Below are 16503 nucleotides of genomic sequence, written 5' to 3' on the forward strand. Positions count from 1 at the left end.
TACATTATGCACCACTCATAGCCTATGGTTCTCAACCAGATTTGTGACATTTTAATGAGCTTGTAGTAAAACAAACAGCACTGAATTCAGATTGCACCCTCCCCCAAAACAGCAACAAGAAACCATTTCTTATGGAGAAAAAAATTATAACCCTGAATATCTTTTAAATTCTTAAGTTCCAATCTTTGATCTTGGACTTTGGTCTTCAAGATCTGGGCTGGGGAGAGCAGGCAGAGAGGCACTTAAGGGCCTAATGAAAGAACTGTTAGATTGATTCTGCCAACCCCCAGCTAAAGCAGCTTCCTCCATAGAAAAGGCCAGAAGTAGGTGCAAACTTCTAACACTTCCCCATTCTGATTAGAATGGTCTCCCTGCCTTAGTGGTACGGGGGTCAGCATCTCTCAAAGATCATTTCAGTACTAAACATGCCTGTGTTTTCCTTGCTCTCCTATATGTCTAAATAGATTATAGAAAAGAGGAACTCAACTATATTTCACTTTGGTGTTGGGTCTACCCAGACCATCTCTGGTGACTTTAATTTGGTCAACCAGATAATCCTATAGGCCACAGATTACTCCAGATGTGGATTACATTGTTTGTTTGTTTGTTTTGTGTTGCACTCAGCTATGGGCTTAGCAAGGAATCCGGGCTCCATAGGGTTTCTCCGCAGGCCAGAGGCCAGTGGAGTTTCTTTTAAGGAGGAAGAGACTTGGGAACCTACGGTCCCATGTTGCTTTTTCTCCCAGTCTTTTCTGCTGGGGCTGGGAGAGCCACCAGGAAATCTGAAAAGTTTTTATCTTTCTGCTACACAGGAGAAGGTAGCAAGGCTCAGGGATGAATTAGAGAGCAGAGTGAACTGGGAGAGCTGAGACCAAAGCAACCACTGCACTTGACAATATAACTTAAGGCACATTTTCTCCGCCCCCTTCCTTCTAGTCTTTATAATAGACTATTGGTGACTTCAGCTGTTACTAGGGAGACTGCATTTCCCCAACTCCCAGAATGATTTCTACTCTTTTATTAAACTGATTTGGAGTTTACTTCCCCCTTTAGACCTCAAATTGTTCCCTTAATTAGGAGGGCGAGGGATGAGGGGAGGAGGTTCTCCCTGGGTTGAGGGAAAGGTGGAAAGTGGAGTCCCAAGTCTCCCAGAAGCAGGACAGCCAGGTCAGATATAGACCTAGCTCAGATTTGGGGTTTGAAGAGAAACCCTGGTTCCCTACTTCCCTCTTCTCCAAATGCCTCTGTGGAGAACATCTTAAAGTGAGAGGAAACTGTTGGGAGCATCTACAAACAAAAGGGGAAATAGAAAGAAATCTTGTGCTCACCTCAACACTCCTTTTCTCTTCAATCCCTCTGTAGGCCACCCCCACCCCCCACCTCAATTCTCCTTTCCTTTGTCCGCCCTCATCCTTTTGCACTGAACATTCTCTCACCCTCCCCGATTGCATCTCTCTTAAAGGAGTTGCCAGCTGGTCCCCTCCCCCCAACTTGTCCTGCTCTGAGGCAGGGTCTGAAGCAGAGTACACGTGAGGAGGGAGGGGGGCAGGGGTCCTGTGAAATGCTCTAAGCTCTTTCATAGCTGAGGGCTAAGCAAGGCTTACAGTTATTAAGAAAAGAGAAAGGCACTGTGATTCTGGTGATAGAGACACAAAGTAGGAGAGGACAGGCAAAATGAGGGGACTGGGAAACAGAGAGAGGGAGCGACACAGTGACTGAGAGGGACAACTTTGGACCTCCTTGCAGAGGGATGAGTACCCACCCTGCCTTCTCAGGGTAGGGAAACCTGAGAAGTTTTGAGGGTCCTCTCTGGACCTGTCCCACCTGCTTCCCCTTCCTCTCCTCAGCTCAATTGTTTACAGAGATCCTCCCCTGAACTCTTGCCCTCCTGGACTTGCCCTAGCCCCGGCCCCAGGCCTCCGGCCAGGCAGACACCCTGACAGGTTACAAATGAGCGTGGGTGTTAGATTGCACCAAGCTCTTGTCCTCGGAGTCTGGAGGAGGAGAATCAATGGGCTCTACCTAAGAGCTTCCCTTCCAGTTCCATCCGTGTCTGAATAGAGTGAAGGAACCACTTCCTGTTCTCCTCCCCTCCCCCAGCCCTAACCCAACAGACACACGGAGCAGAAAGGCGTGAGACCCCGCTCCTGAGCCTGGAGCTCCCATTCTCTAAGCAAACTCCTTTGACCTATTCCAGAAAGTCCTCAGAAACTTGAGTCATCTTTAAGATGTAATTGGTATTGAATTTATGGATTTGAGGCTTGGGGGTGTGTGTGTGTGCTGTGGGGTAGGAAGGAACCAGAAGAATGCACTACGCTAGTTTTAATCACTTCAGAAAGAGAATAAAAATTCCCTCCTCTTCACCTGTAAGTAAACATTACCTAGCTCTGTGCTCCTTTTGGCTCTCTGGAGAGATACGGGGGGTTATCTGAGTCTGAGTGAGTGAGCCAGCTACAGCTATGGATGGCTAGAGAGAGGATAAATACATCCAGAGAAATGAGTTGATGGATAGGTAGGGAACGAATATAAATATGGAGAGAGATGGACGAACAGAGAGATGGATTGAGACAGAGAGAATACAAAAAGAAGCCGAGGGAGAGAAATGCATGTGTGAATGAGGAGAGAGTGGTTATGTGGAGAGATGGAGAGAGGAGCGGGGCATTTCTCATCCTCTCCACATTTCTGTCATCTTGTCTTGCTCCTTGATATGCCAGTTTCCCACCTCTCACGTAACTCTTCCTCTAGATTCTAGGCCCTGCCTCACACCCTTAGGTGTTTTTCCACCCTCTTCCTTCACAGTCATCCATTTGGCCCAAAATAACATACCTCACTCGGCTGTCCTAGCCCATCACCCCAAATTGGGAGAAAGAAACTCAGAGCGGGAGTTCTGGGCAAAGAAGCCTGGATTCCCCATCTCCTGGTCTACAGACTTGGTGAGGGGGGAAGGCTCCTTTGGGTGGGGGGGTGGGAAGAATGAAGGGCAGCTGGGTTGAATTTGTCCAAATCTAATAACCTAGGAGGCTATTGAAGGCCTTGGGGGTTGGGAGGGGAGGAAAGTCCTGAATATTCCTCTAACTTTTCCCCCCTCTCCCTCTGGTCCCTTCTTTCCAAAAGTCTTTGAAGAAAGATGTTTTTGACGCTTCCACGTCACCCTCAGATGGATGGGCTGCGGGTGATTGAAGTGTCTTTGTCATGCTAATGCTCGGGGGGTGATGGATGGGCGCTGGGGCTGCCAAACTCTGGCCCGCTGCGCCCATTGGTCTGGGAGAGATCACATGCGCCCCTCCACCCCCACTCCCTACCCCCTTCCTGGGGGAGCCCTGGCCCAGGCGAGCTGGGTTAGGCCATGGATGCAAGCTTCGGCGCTGTGACATACTGCGGAAAGGTTGTAGGGCAAGAGGGTGTCTCCCCCAAACGGGCCGACCCTCCTGCGGCCTCGACGCATGGACTATAATAGGATGAACTCCTTCTTAGAGTACCCACTCTGTAACCGGGCACCCAGCTCCTACAGCGCCCCTACCTCTTTCCCCCCCAGCTCGGCTCCCTCTGTTGACAGCTATGCAGGCGAGACCCGCTATGGTGGGGGGCTGCCCAGCCCCGCGCTCCAGCAGAACTCAGGCTATCCGGCCCAGCACCCGCCCTCGGCGTTAGGGGTGCCCTTCCCCAGCTCCGGGACCTCGGGGTACGCCCCGACTGCCTGCAGCCCCAGCTACGGGCCTTCTCAGTACTACCCTCTGGGCCAGCCGGAAGGAGATGGAGGCTATTTTCATCCTTCAAGCTATGCGGCCCAGCTAGGGGCCTTGTCCGACAGCTATGGAACTGCTGGGACGGGCCCGGGGCCATACCCTCCGCCGCAGCCCCCTTACGGGAACGAGCAGACAGGGAACTTTGCACCGGCCTATGCTGAGCTCCTCTCCGAGGACAAGGAGTCGCCCTGCCCGTCAGAAACCAGCCTCCCCACAGCCCGGACCTTTGACTGGATGAAGGTTAAGAGGAACCCACCCAAGACAGGTAGGGCTCAGAGGTGGCTACCCCCTCTCTGGGGCTCAGAGCGGCTCTGCTGCTTCTGCACTGAGGTGTCCTGGGCTGGGTTCCTGTCTCTGCGCCGCCAGGTAGAGGCAGGTAAGAGCACTCCTCTGCCCGGTCTCAGGTCAGGTGGGGTCTCCCCAACCAGCGAGTGCCCGGTTCCCATTAAGAGTAAGTCTCCACACATACCCGCACTTCCGGATCTGTGTGCCCAGCTCAGGCCCAGGACCCGGTGTCCTGCGGAGGGATGGGGGATGGGAGCGTGGGGAGGCTGATCCAGGTCACCTGGAGGGGTGCTTGGTGCTTCAAGAGCTGAAGCGGGACAGCGTGGTGAATGGGGGTGCGGAGCTGGCCAGGGGGGAGGGGAGGGAAGGAGAAAGAGGTGAGAGAACTGACGTGGCCTTTCTCTCGCCCCGCCCCTAGCGAAGGTGTCGGAGCTGGGCCTGGGCGCGCCCGGTGGCCTCCGCACCAACTTCACCACGCGGCAGCTGACCGAGCTGGAGAAGGAGTTCCATTTCAACAAGTACCTGAGCCGGGCCCGGAGGGTGGAGATCGCCGCCACCCTGGAGCTCAACGAGACGCAGGTCAAGATTTGGTTCCAGAACCGGCGCATGAAGCAGAAGAAGCGCGAACGGGAGGGAGGCCGGGTGCCCCCAGCCCCTTCAGGCTGTCCCAAGGAGGCAGCTGGAGACGCCTCCGACCAGTCCACGTGCACCTCCCCGGAAGCTTCGCCCAGCTCCGTCACCTCCTGAACTAAACTTCCCAACCGACGGGGCTCCGCGGCACCCGAGCGCCGCCGTCCAGCCCTCTCCTCTGCTCTCCCTAACCCTGGGCCTCGGCTTTACTACTCAGGCGATCCTCACCAAGGCTGGGGCGCCAGTTTACAGCTGCTCTGGGGAGGAATGGGGGACCCCTTTTCTCCGGTCTGGGCAAGGTGCTGATGGCTGGGGACCCTACAGGAGGACCAGAGGCATGGGAGACACCCAACCTGTCAAGAGTGAAGGGAAGGGCTTCCCTCGGCCTTTAATCTGGGGATCAGCACGTGGGCAGGGTGGAAGCAAGTCCCAACCTCCTGGATTCTCCTTTCCCTTCCAACTTCAATTTGTTCAGTCCAGTGCCTTTGAGCTTCGAGGACTCTCCCCATGCACTCTTATCCTAACTCCCCCTTCTAGGCCCAGGACAGAGAGAAGGCCTTGAGGTTTCTTGTGTGGGAGGTGTTTGGGTGCAGGCATATTACCAATGCTTAATCTTTCTAGTTGCCACAGACCTTGCAATAGCACCAGCTGCCTTGTGACAGACCAAAAAGCACCCCCCCCGCCAATCTAAGCCTATTAACCCCCACCTGGCACATTTATATTGCACTAGCAGCCTCCAGAGGTTGTTTTCTGAGACCTGCCTCCCCTCCCACCAGCGACCTCATCTCTAAGCTACCAAAGTGTTTTGGAACTTGGTACTTTGGAGACTTCTGGAATTTTGTTTGAGGCTGGACCCCAGCAAGCCTCTACCAGGAAGGCGCAGGCACGCCCCCACTAGTTCCTCCCCTATTTATTGCCTCCTGGAAAAGCCAGGACCCTCCTCATCTCCACCCTGACCCCTGGCACAGCCCAGGGAGGCCCAGGTGCAGGGAGAGCTCCTACCAGCAGCAAACATTTCTCTGAACCTTGGAGACAGTGGAGGTACCACTCTTTCTGGAAACCTGAGCCCCAAGCCATCGGGTTCTCTCTGTACTTCCAACTACCTCATTTCAATAAAGTGTGTTTTCCCCTCTTCCCGCCTCTTCTACTCCTCCACCTAGGGGTAAAGGAGGCTCTCTCCAAGAGCCCAGGGGGAGAGATGAGGAAAGAGTAGGTGCAGGCTGGTTGGGCTGGAAGGAGCTGAGCTTTAAGAGCTCAGCTGGTTAAAGAGAAGGACTTACTGGGTGGGGCCTAAGCAGAACAGGGCCCTAGGTTTCCAGATCTGACAGCCGTCAGCCCTCAGGTCGTTGGAGGAATGTGGGAAGACCTGGAGGGAAAAGGTGGTGGGGAGGATACAGTTCAGAGAGGGTCCTGAAAGGAAGGCAGGAAAGAAGAAAAACGGATCTGTTTGGAGAGAACAGAAAAGGGTTTGAAAAGAGGAGGAAGTTCGGGGGGAGGCAAAGGGCCCACTACCCCTTCTCCCTTCTGCGTCCCCCACGTCCAGAGCGAGGCCTGGCATAGAGTGTGCCTCGGTAAATATTAATATGTGCTGCGGAGGCTGTGTATCGTCCCCCTCCCCGCCAAGTCTTGCTCAGAGAAAGTCAGAGGACAGGTCCCTCGATAAACTTCAGATTAACACACAGGTTACCCCTCCACTCCCGCTCCCAGCCTGGCGTCCTTCCACCCAACCGGGACCTCGGGGCTCGGGAGCCAGGGAGGCTGAGAGACTCTGGCCGCAGCCGCCCGCCTCCGAAGTGCCGTCCACCCGGCTCCCGGTGACTCCCGGGTCTCCGGCGCTGGACAGCAGCGGAGGCGAGGCGAAAGGGCCGAGGGGGAGGCGGGGAAGGGAGGGCTGCGGCGGGAGCGGCAGGTTGGAGTCCCGAGGGCCTGGGGTGGGCGAAGGAGGCCGAGGTAAACCCCGGTCCCGCGCTGACCTTTTTACCTCGAAGCGCCCCCGGGCTTTCCAAACAAGCCGACGGGGGCAGCTATTGTCTCCTGGCGGGTCCCACTGACAACCCTTTGGTCGGCGGAGGCTGGGGGCGGCGGAGGCGGGCCTGGCTCGGGCAGCGCCGCGACGGCCGCCTAACCGCCAGCGCTCTCGCCCTGCAGTGCCGTCCAGAGGACGCGGGCCTGCGGGCTCCCGACCGGTTTATTGATTCCGGGGACCCCCCCAATGCCCTGGAGTCAAGACAGCTGGGGTCAGGCAGCAAGACCAAGGGGGGCGTCTTACCCCACCCCATCTACTGAATTCTCGACCTTTCAGAGGAAGACAAGAAGCATAAAGGACTAGGAGTGTGTGCAAGAAAAGCCGAGCGTTTGCTTCCTAATGAAATTGGTGCTATTATAGGAGAGGCCAAGTTATCAATAATGGCACAGTCCAGCTGGAGGGGAAGAGAAGTGTGTTGCAAGAGGAAGCTCAGCTTTCCCAGAGCTTGATGCCTTGGCCTTTGTCTTAAAAAAAAAAAAATCTATTAACTGCTTCTCTGCATTTAATTAAAATTGCCACCAAGGTTGGCTTTCCCAAGGGGGTCACCTTGACAGAGGAGACAGAGCAGTGTCTGTGGAAACAAAACTCTTGCTTGGAGCCATTCAGTGTAAGCTGGTAGAGCCTTCTGGTTGGGATATTTCTGGATCCTGCAAACTTTGGACCCGTGGGCAGAAAATCAGGGAAGAGGAAGGAGCTTTGGTTAGAGCAGGACCCCAAGGATGGTGAAGCTGGACCTCAGACTGGGGCTGACAGGTCCTGGGGGAGGCTGGTCTATTTGGATTTTGGCCACAGCAGAAGGAACTATCAGATTCCCCCAGGGAGGGATGAGGGGCAAATCAATTCTCTGTTAACAGAGGGGCAGGCTCAAAAGAATCTGCAATACGTCTGAGCCCCCCCATCTCCTTTGATCCTAACCCCTTCCCCACCTTGTGCTCTCCTAAAATCCCACTTATCTGAGGCCTCAGACTGGTCTACACAGAAAGCATTGATTTGCAGAAACAGAAGGTCACTGTATTTTCTATCATAAATGACAAAGGAGAGGTTGGTAAAAACAAACAAACAATCAAACAAACAAAAACACATTGTTAAACTTTCCAGAATAGATGACAAACTGCTTCCCTCTTAGACTCCTTTCAGATAGGTGGGTTTTTCACAGCCCCTGAGGGGGCAAAGGGAATCATATTTACCAGAAGATCTGAAAGTACATTTTCTGCAAGATTTAAAGCCCTCCACTCCAACACCTCCATTTACCAAATCTCCAAAAAGTCTCCTATTTTGAAAATAAAAATCTTAAAATAGAGATTTTTTTCCCCATTGATTCTTTATTGGGGTGGGGGGAGAATTCTTCTCGGGTTGAAAGTTTGTCAAGGTTTCTGAGGAGTATCTCCCGGCCCCTCCTCCACCACGGAGCCTCCGCTCTACCCAACACTCTGCACCATCTGTTTCTCAGCCCCAAGTGTGAACTTTTCCTCTTTCATTTGCTTTCTTCTTCAGCATTTGTTCTCCCAACGTGAGGCCCTTTGATCTCCCGGACAAGAGAGACAAGGAAAAAAGATCTAAAAAACCCTAAAGTTCTTCTTACTTTTAATGTGGGTTTCTTTGTTATGAACATTCTTTGCAGCAATACCACTGGGCTGCTGGAAGGGAGTTGGTGGGGTGGGGAGTAGAAGAGGGTGGAGATGGGGAGGCTGGGGGCATCTCCAGATGACCGGGAGCACGCAGATCCAGATGAAACTGAGAGGAAGGCCAAGATATGTGGGTTCAAATCCTTCCAGCCCTGCCTCTCACAGCCTTGTGGCCATTTTCTCCAAAATGGGCATCATAATCATACTTATTTCATAGGGTGGATGTTAATAAATAAGTTTATATGTGTAAAATATTCGAGAGCAGTCTCTAATAAATAAATATGAGCTATAATAATACTTATCATTATTAAAGGGGACATGTCTTCTCCCCTACCTACAGTCCCTCATTGATTCCAGGGCACATCTTGACCCTTTGGGGTACACACACACTCTTCACTTATCACATTCATATCTTGTTTGATCCCTGATAGGTATATGATACTAGAGACAGGTTCTGGGGCTAAGGACAAGTAGAGGGGATTCCCTTCTTAGCAGCTGAGAACACCCAGGTGGGTCTGGCTGAGACCCTTTCCTCACCGTCAGGTCTCAGCCCACTCAACTGTAGAAGAGGAGAGTTGTCCTGGGCCTCTTGCACTCTCCCTCCCTTCTCCATTGGGAGGAAGGCTCAGAAGTCCTAAACGCAGACAGTCTGAGTTCCTGATTTAGAGTGGTGGAGGGCAAGGGTTCTGAAGGGTAACTTAGTTTTCAACGTGGTTCCTCTCTTATCAGCTGGGTGAGTGAGCTCATGCCAGTTATTCAATTTCCCTGTGCTTCCATTTCTTCAGATGTAAAATGAGGGAAGTTGAATAAGTGAGATATATGAGACATGCTTAAAACACTGCCTGGCAGTGTTCAGTAGAGATTTTCTGTTTTATATATTCATACAAGACATTTTTTATTACTTTCTTGTACTGAGTTTTTCTTGGCCTTGGTGTGACGGAAGCAGACATTCGCTAGCCTTCATCCTCCAGCACTGTACCTGCAGACCCATCTAGTACCGTAACCATGGAATTTGCTGCCAGGGAATAAAATAATTATGAATGAAAAGGTTCAGGGTAGTTCCACAGAATACTAGTTCATAGTAAGTGCAGCATCGTAATGAGACATGATTTTGGCAGGACAGTCTCATTGCATAACTCTGGGAGCACGTTCTCACTGTGGTCCATGTGGTTGGCACCCCCTGCAGTTGTACCAGATTTTTTCCTGATGGCTCAGTCCTAGCTCTCAGAACTTCCTTGCATGGCCTCCTTTACATGACTCAACCACAATATTCCAGATGCTTTAACTTTTGCTATTTCCCAGGCTCTCTAAATGCTTTATATCCTCAGAGTGGGTCCTGGGTGGAACAGGAGTTGGAGATGCCAAATATTTAATGCCCATTTCTGGGAGAACAGATAGGCTCAAGCAGCTATTAACTGCAGCTCAGAGTAGGACCTCTTGGCCACTGTCATTCTCTTCATCGGGAAATAAGTGGATCAGGTACTTCAGAGAAGAAAGAATTTTGTAGGAAGTCAGGAGACCAGAGCTTCCTCTACCAAGGGCCTCCTGTGTGTCCTTGAATCAATCACTTAACCTCTCTGGGCCTGCTTTCCCAGTCTTTAATATAAGCTGCATTATCTCACTGCAGCTTTCCTCATCCTTCCCTCTGATGATAGAAGTTGTAAGTAAGAAAGAATGTTAAACTTGGTCTGGGATGGGGGGTGGTAGGGTGGGATGGGGGAAGCATCATGTCCCCACATAGTCTACTGGCCAAGTTGGAGTTAATTAAAATTACTGTTTCTCCCCCCACCCCAGTCAATTTCCTCCATGCTCTCAAGATCACTGGCCTGGGTCCAGACAATTCTGACCCCTGTAGCCCTTTCTGCCTGAAGGGAGAACCTAGGAGGGAGGATGCCCCAAAACGCATGCGCCCTCTGCTCCTTAGAGGCCCAAAGCTCCCTTCAGTTTACTCTGGCCTGACAGCTCCGTTTCTACCCCACCTTGGAGATGAGGCAGCTCCGTATTTACTCAGCCGGAGAGGTTTGCCCAGAAGCCTTGCCTCCCAGCCAGCTCCTGCTGGCTCTGCTCTGCAGCCCCCACCTCCTTCCCTTCCTGGTTCATGGAGAGTTCAGCCCTGAAATGGCTTACAGCCCCCCAACCCCCAGCCCTGGAGGAGCTGCCTGTCCAGGGGATTGCTGAGGCCAAAGGGCGGGGGAAGGGTCCCGGTCGTGGGGTCATGCCCTGGTCTCTCCACTCTTGCTGGACCAGTGCCTGAGCCTCCTAGAGGAGAGACAACTCAGGAAATGATTGTGGTTTTTGGGGAAGGGGTGTAGGGAGATTGGCTAAAATGGGACTGTCAGGTTGGGAACATCATCCAGGACTGCAAAGGGCCGCATATCTGCATGTTATTAGTGTCATAAACTATGTCTAATGGGAGAGAAATTTGGTAAACTTGTAATAGTTTGGACTCCCTTTCCAAAGACACTAAAGGGCTAATATGATAACGAAGTGACACGCATGTTCTCAGCAACCATATATGAAAAATAGTCTCTAACCTCCTAACTTTCTAGGATATAAGATCCATGAAGGCTGAGATTTCTGTTTTGTTCATTGCTGCATTTCTAGTGCCTTGAACAATGCCTGGCATGTAGTAGATGCTCAGTAAATATTTGTTGGACAAGTGAACATTGAAGCAAATTTCTCTTGGCTAGAAGCCAGTCACCCCCCCAAAATGGTCTTCCGAAATGACATCAGTTTTAGACATTTGATTAGTCCAAGAGTGTTACCTGATCAGTGTATTCATATGAAAATAATGAAAATAATGAAAGTAGGACAAGTGATGGAATGGGACTTGGGAGGCATCTTCTTATTCTCTGACTCTGTTCATTCGTTAAAGGTATTTATCTCAGGCAAATGACAGAGTTTCTTTTATAGCTTCAGGGCGAGTCTGCTCCCCAGGAGGGTTCACCCATAGAGTTTTTGTTTGTTTGTTTTGTTTGAACTTCCTTTACTTTAGCAAGCGTAAACTGAAGAAAAGACTCAACTTTAGAAATGTAAAGGATTTGAAGGCCCAGCTGGATGTTTAGGTTGGTAGAAATGTTGGTAGAAAATAGACAGAGAAGCCAACCCTTCTGTTGAGAGATCCAGGCAGGTGCAGCCGCTGCAGACAAGCCTTCCTTTCTCCTCTCCATCACCCAATGCAGCCCCACAGGGTGCAGTGTCCTTTATACGCCAATGGACCGAGTTTTCCGTTTCTAAAAACCTTTGGGAAGTCTTCCCCTTCTAGGCCCAATAAAGTGAATTCACTTAGGTTCGTTTGGGTCTGAAAGGGGACAGCAAGGGGAAGCATTACTTTTAATGCTTAATGGAACTCGAGGGCAAGGATGGTCACCTGTTGGAAGTTTCTCAGAACGCTTGAGAAGATCACCCATTCTGGTGTGGTCAGTTACCATTTTTGGAAATTGTTGGGAATTGATGACATCCTCTTGCACACTCGCACCATAGACCTACACACGTGGATCCTGATCACAGAACAGGAAACCTGATTTAAAGCAAGAAAAGGGAAGGGAAAAGTGTCAAGGAAAAGGAAAAGTCACCTCCACCTCCTGTTCCTCCCTGGCGTTAGATTTCCAGATCAAGGGCCCCCTAGGAAGAACGGAGCTGGGGAATGGAATTCCTCAGCAGTGACCTGAAAAAACTCAAAGGTTCAAGGCTTCTGGGCATGGCTCTGACAATTTGGCCAGAGTTCTATGATCCCCCATTTCAGACACAGCCTTTGCTGGGAGCTGTTGTTTTGGGGGATGGGGAGTCTGAAGAGGCAAAATCTGGACAACAAGATGTGCAGAAGAAAAACCTTTGAGGTGTATGTGAGGAAATAGGCTGGCAGCTGGTGGAAAGAGCTGTCCCACGCTCCTCTCCAGCCCTGAGCTTTCTTTCCACCGTCCACCACCTCCAGTTACTCCACTGTCTCTCCAATTTACACTCAGTCATTTTCCGGAACTCAATTTTCAATCCCCACCTTTCGGAGCCTGGCAGGAGGGACACTACCCAGAGTTAGAGGTAGGCAAGAGGGCAGCTCCTTCCTTGGAGGATGGGTGGGGTGGGTGGGGCAATTCCTAATCCAGCAGGGGGTCTGTATTCAGCAATTCAAATTCAGTGATTTGGGTGCATTGGATGGGGACTTGCAAGGACACCTTTGAAAGAGTCTGCATGCTTGCAGGCTCCCGCCTTACCAAGCGGCACATTTCAAAACCCATTGAAATCCACACCTTGACACATTCCTGAAGAGACACGCCAACCTCCCTCACAAGTTCGCAGACCTGTCTGTAAACAAGCGTTGTTAATTGTGCCTCAGACCGGCAAATAAACTGACCTCGTACACAGCTCTGCACACGTGGCTGCAACAGCCAGAGAAAGCGGGCTGGGGAGACAGGTATTGTTACCTGCGTGGAAAGGTTCTGTTTCTCTCCACTCGTTGGAGTTTACGTTTTGACTGTTAAGTGGTACCAAATGAAGCTTCTGAGAAGCGTGAGTGGAAAATAGAAGAGTTCTCCGCATAGAGGTGAAAAGGAAGAGGGCCTTTTGCTAAAAATGCTTCAGTCTCATCTCTACAGAATTCCCAGAATGGAAATGAAAAGGAAGGAGGAGAGTAATGAGTTATCTCTCTGTGTTGGGTGGTGTGGCTGCGCGCTCAGAGGGAAAGCAAAAATTAAGAGAAAACGAAACAAACAAAAAAATCCCAAACGTGACTAATTTCCTACTTTTCCTTCACAGAATACCAAAGATCTGGAAAGCTGATTTTTTCCCTGGTTTTCATTTGGGTGTTTGGACCCAGAGTTTAGTAAGCTTTACCTGAGTCTTCCCACCACCAATACTAACTTTGGGTTCTTCAACATCCTATTTTGAAAAAAAAAAAAGAAAAAAGAAAAAACAAAGTTTCAAAAGTGTGTTAAAATAATCTACCAAAAATAATCTGAGTGTGTTCCAAAATCCTCCCTTTATGAAAAACTCCCTCTATTTCACTAGAGAAAAAAAATGTTTTTTTTTTTAAAAAAAATTCCTCTCTTTGAATAAGAAAGGGGGTTTATCTGCAGCAGTCTTCCTTCCGTCTCTACTCTTTCTAAGTCAAAGGGATGTGGAAACCGGAAAAAATTTTGCTTTACTCTCTCTCTCTTCCTCCAGCCCTCTTGCACGCAGTTCTCTGGAAAAAAGGGGGTCCTGGGTTTGAATTTAATTTAATCAGTACAAAAACTTCTTGCTTTTATGTCTTTTGCATTGGCCATGTGCTAAGCTGCTCCCAATCTTAGATTTCCCCTTGGAAAACAAGAGAAGACCAGATTCTCTCTCTCTTTTTTTTTCCCTCCCCAGAACTTCAAAGTTTAGTTTTCAGTTTTATTTTTGGTGACAAGTGTAAATGTTTGCTCAGTTGCTGAGACATAACTCAGATTCTTCTCTGGGGTCAGGAGCCCTCTTCCATCCTCTCCTTTCAACTGAGGCAGGGCTCCAGACGTAGATAGTTTTTTTGGAGTCACAGAGGGTCTCACTCAGCACCCTTAGAGCCCCTTCCCACTTCAGCCTGGAATTGAGAGCAGCCTTCTGAGTCACAGGGTCCGTTCTCTGTTGAGGTCTGAAGCCCTTGATTGGGAGAGGAGAGAGAAACGCTCATGGGTCCCTGATAGGTGTGAAGAGCAGGTCTTTCTATGTAGGCGAACCTGGAGAGAAAGGACTTTCCTCTCCTCCCAACACACACACACACACACACACACACACACACACACACACCCAACAACCCTGCAAGCTTAATGAAGGAATTTTACTGTTTAAGGGAATGGAGACAGAGGAGGAGGGAGTTACTTGTCAATCTGCTTCCGGGCAACACGGAGAGATGTTTTCTTCAGAACTTTGGCAGATGTAGAGAAAATCCTGCCCAACAATGAGATACCATTAACTACTGATCCAGATTTCAAATCAACATTGCATTTGGATATTTTGATGGCCATCTAGCTGCTTCTTAGCTCATAGAGAGAGGTGAGGAATCTGCATCACTGAACTCTTTTTGGTTCCTTTCTCTCTTTCCCCATATACCTCCTGAACATAACCCAGGAGCTTTTTTATTTCTCCTTAGGTGAGTGAGTTTCCCAAGACATATCAGGGCTGAAGTTGACATCTGCTGGGAATTCCTTGCTTTTCTCAACCTTACTAGTGCCCGCCTGAGATAGACTTAGGAGAATGAAAGTGGCACAAATCAAAGCAAAACGACAACTGAAAGCTTGGATATGGAAGGAACGTAGAGACTTTATCCTTTATACCTTCACCCAATCTTTACTACAATATCCTGGGCTTGGACATCTCTAGCAATGGGAAGATTGCTATTTATAAGGGAGATTCCCCCGATGTTGGACTGCTCTAAATACTAGAAAATACTTCTTTATAAGGAATACGAGTTCGTCTTCTTGGGACTTGCACCCATTGATCTTACTTCTTTGCTACCTTCTGGAGCCAAGAGAATGACTCAATTCCTTTCCCACATGCTACCCCTCCAAATATTTGAAGACAGCTGTCGTGTGTGTCCCTAGAGTAATATACATTCCCAATTCCTTAATTTGTTTCTCCTAAGACCTGATTTCCAGATCTTTCTCCATCCTGTTCTTTCTTCCTTAGTCAATATTTTGTACAAAACAAAGTGTCCAGAACTGAACAGAAAATATAAAGTGTGACTGGATCAGTTCTAAGTAGAGTGGAAATATTATATCCCTCGATCTGGGCACTATATTTCTGTTGATACAGGCAGGATAGCTTGGGCAGGAAAGGGCAATGGGGCAGGCTGGTGGCTGCTGATGAATGGGAGGAATCCTTTCTCTCTTTCAGACTGTGTCCATCTACTTGACCTCTAGGGCTGCATTAGTCACTGAGACCATAAGCCACAAATCCCCAAGCTCTGTGAGGGAGCTGCCAGATTGGCAGCCGTTATGGGGAACAAACATTTGCTGAGCAGAGCCTGTTTAATTTGTGAGAAGGGAAAGGAGCATTAGAGTAGAGAAGCAATGTGAAAGGTGAGAAGGAGTGGCCCCGTTATCTCAAGGGAAGGAAGTGCCGATTTACCTAGGCTAAGGCAGCTACTCCACTTCTGCTGCTTATCATTGCTGTCCAGGTAACTCTACTTCTCTCGCAATGCTTGTTCCACTTCCCTTCTTGGTGTCAGCTGTTATTATGTTTGTTATCATTGTTGTTGTTATTGACATTTATATAGAACTTTGCTATTAGCCTTTGCTTCTCATCACATCTCTGGGAGGTTCGTATGATCATTATTCTCATATATGAGGAGCCCGAGGCTCAGAGAAAATAAATAATGTACCCAAGATCACATACCTGAAAAGCAACATATCATTTTTCTTTTTGTGCCTCTGGCCCTCTAGGATTTATATATAAGCCCACATATCTGGACTAGGCAATGCATTTAGGATGTCAGCCTCTCTTCCACCTCATTCTCCTCTTCACGCTGCCTTCGCTATCAGACCACCAGGCGTTGTTTAGAGTCTGAGGTGACTGCTTTTTTCCTTTTGGAGGAGAGAAATCAAGCAGACTACCCCAATATTCAAGATTACCAGGTTTAACTAGGGAATCTCTCTCTCTGTCTTTGTAACTGAGAATGCCTACAAATAGTGTCCAATTCAGATATTGGTTGACTCGCAAATTCTGTGAAAACCTCTGAAGGTCAGGGTTTGGCCATTATGGGAGGTCTTGCTGTAGGGACCTTCCACTTGAAGTGGGGGGTCTTCTCCAAGTTTGGAAAGATGTAGGCACTTCGGACATGATGGATCTGGATGTTAAAAGGGTTCAGGTTTGGCATATTACAGCAACCCTGGGGGCAATGGGAAGGGGGCTATTAACATGAATTTGGGAAGGGGTTCTCCTTGAGGACATATCTTTCCAAATTCTTATGATGGGTATGCAAATGCTATGACTTCCTAGGTACTGGGAGTCATGATACAGGGATGGATAAGAAGTAGGAACTTTCATAAAAAGGAACGAAATTGGGTCACTTGTAGAAACATGGATGGACCTAGAGACTGTCATACAGAGTGAAGTAAGTCAGAAAGAGAAAAACAAAGATCATATATTAACGCATATATGTAGAATCTAGAAAAATGGTAGAGATGAACTGGTTTGCAAGGCAGAAATGAGACACAGATGTAGAGAAAGAACATATGGA

General features: G+C 49.3%; 1 protein-coding gene across 1 annotated transcript; it reads left to right on the plus strand.

Moving 5' to 3' along the window:
- Window positions 1-3438: 3438 nt before the first annotated feature.
- On the plus strand, window positions 3439-4872 carry HOXB1 (homeobox B1). The gene is made up of 2 exons (XM_027094544.1): window positions 3439-4011; window positions 4450-4872. The coding sequence occupies exons 1-2, from the start codon at window positions 3444-3446 to the stop codon at window positions 4776-4778; spliced, it is 897 nt and encodes a 298-aa protein (XP_026950345.1). The 5' UTR covers window positions 3439-3443; the 3' UTR covers window positions 4779-4872.
- The last annotated feature ends 11631 nt before the right edge of the window (window positions 4873-16503 follow it).

This window comes from Aethalodelphis obliquidens, unplaced genomic scaffold (genome assembly GCF_003676395.1).
Source record: "Aethalodelphis obliquidens isolate GAN/ISIS:26980383/991018 unplaced genomic scaffold, ASM367639v1 scaffold89, whole genome shotgun sequence".
NCBI lineage: Eukaryota > Metazoa > Chordata > Mammalia > Artiodactyla > Delphinidae > Aethalodelphis > Aethalodelphis obliquidens.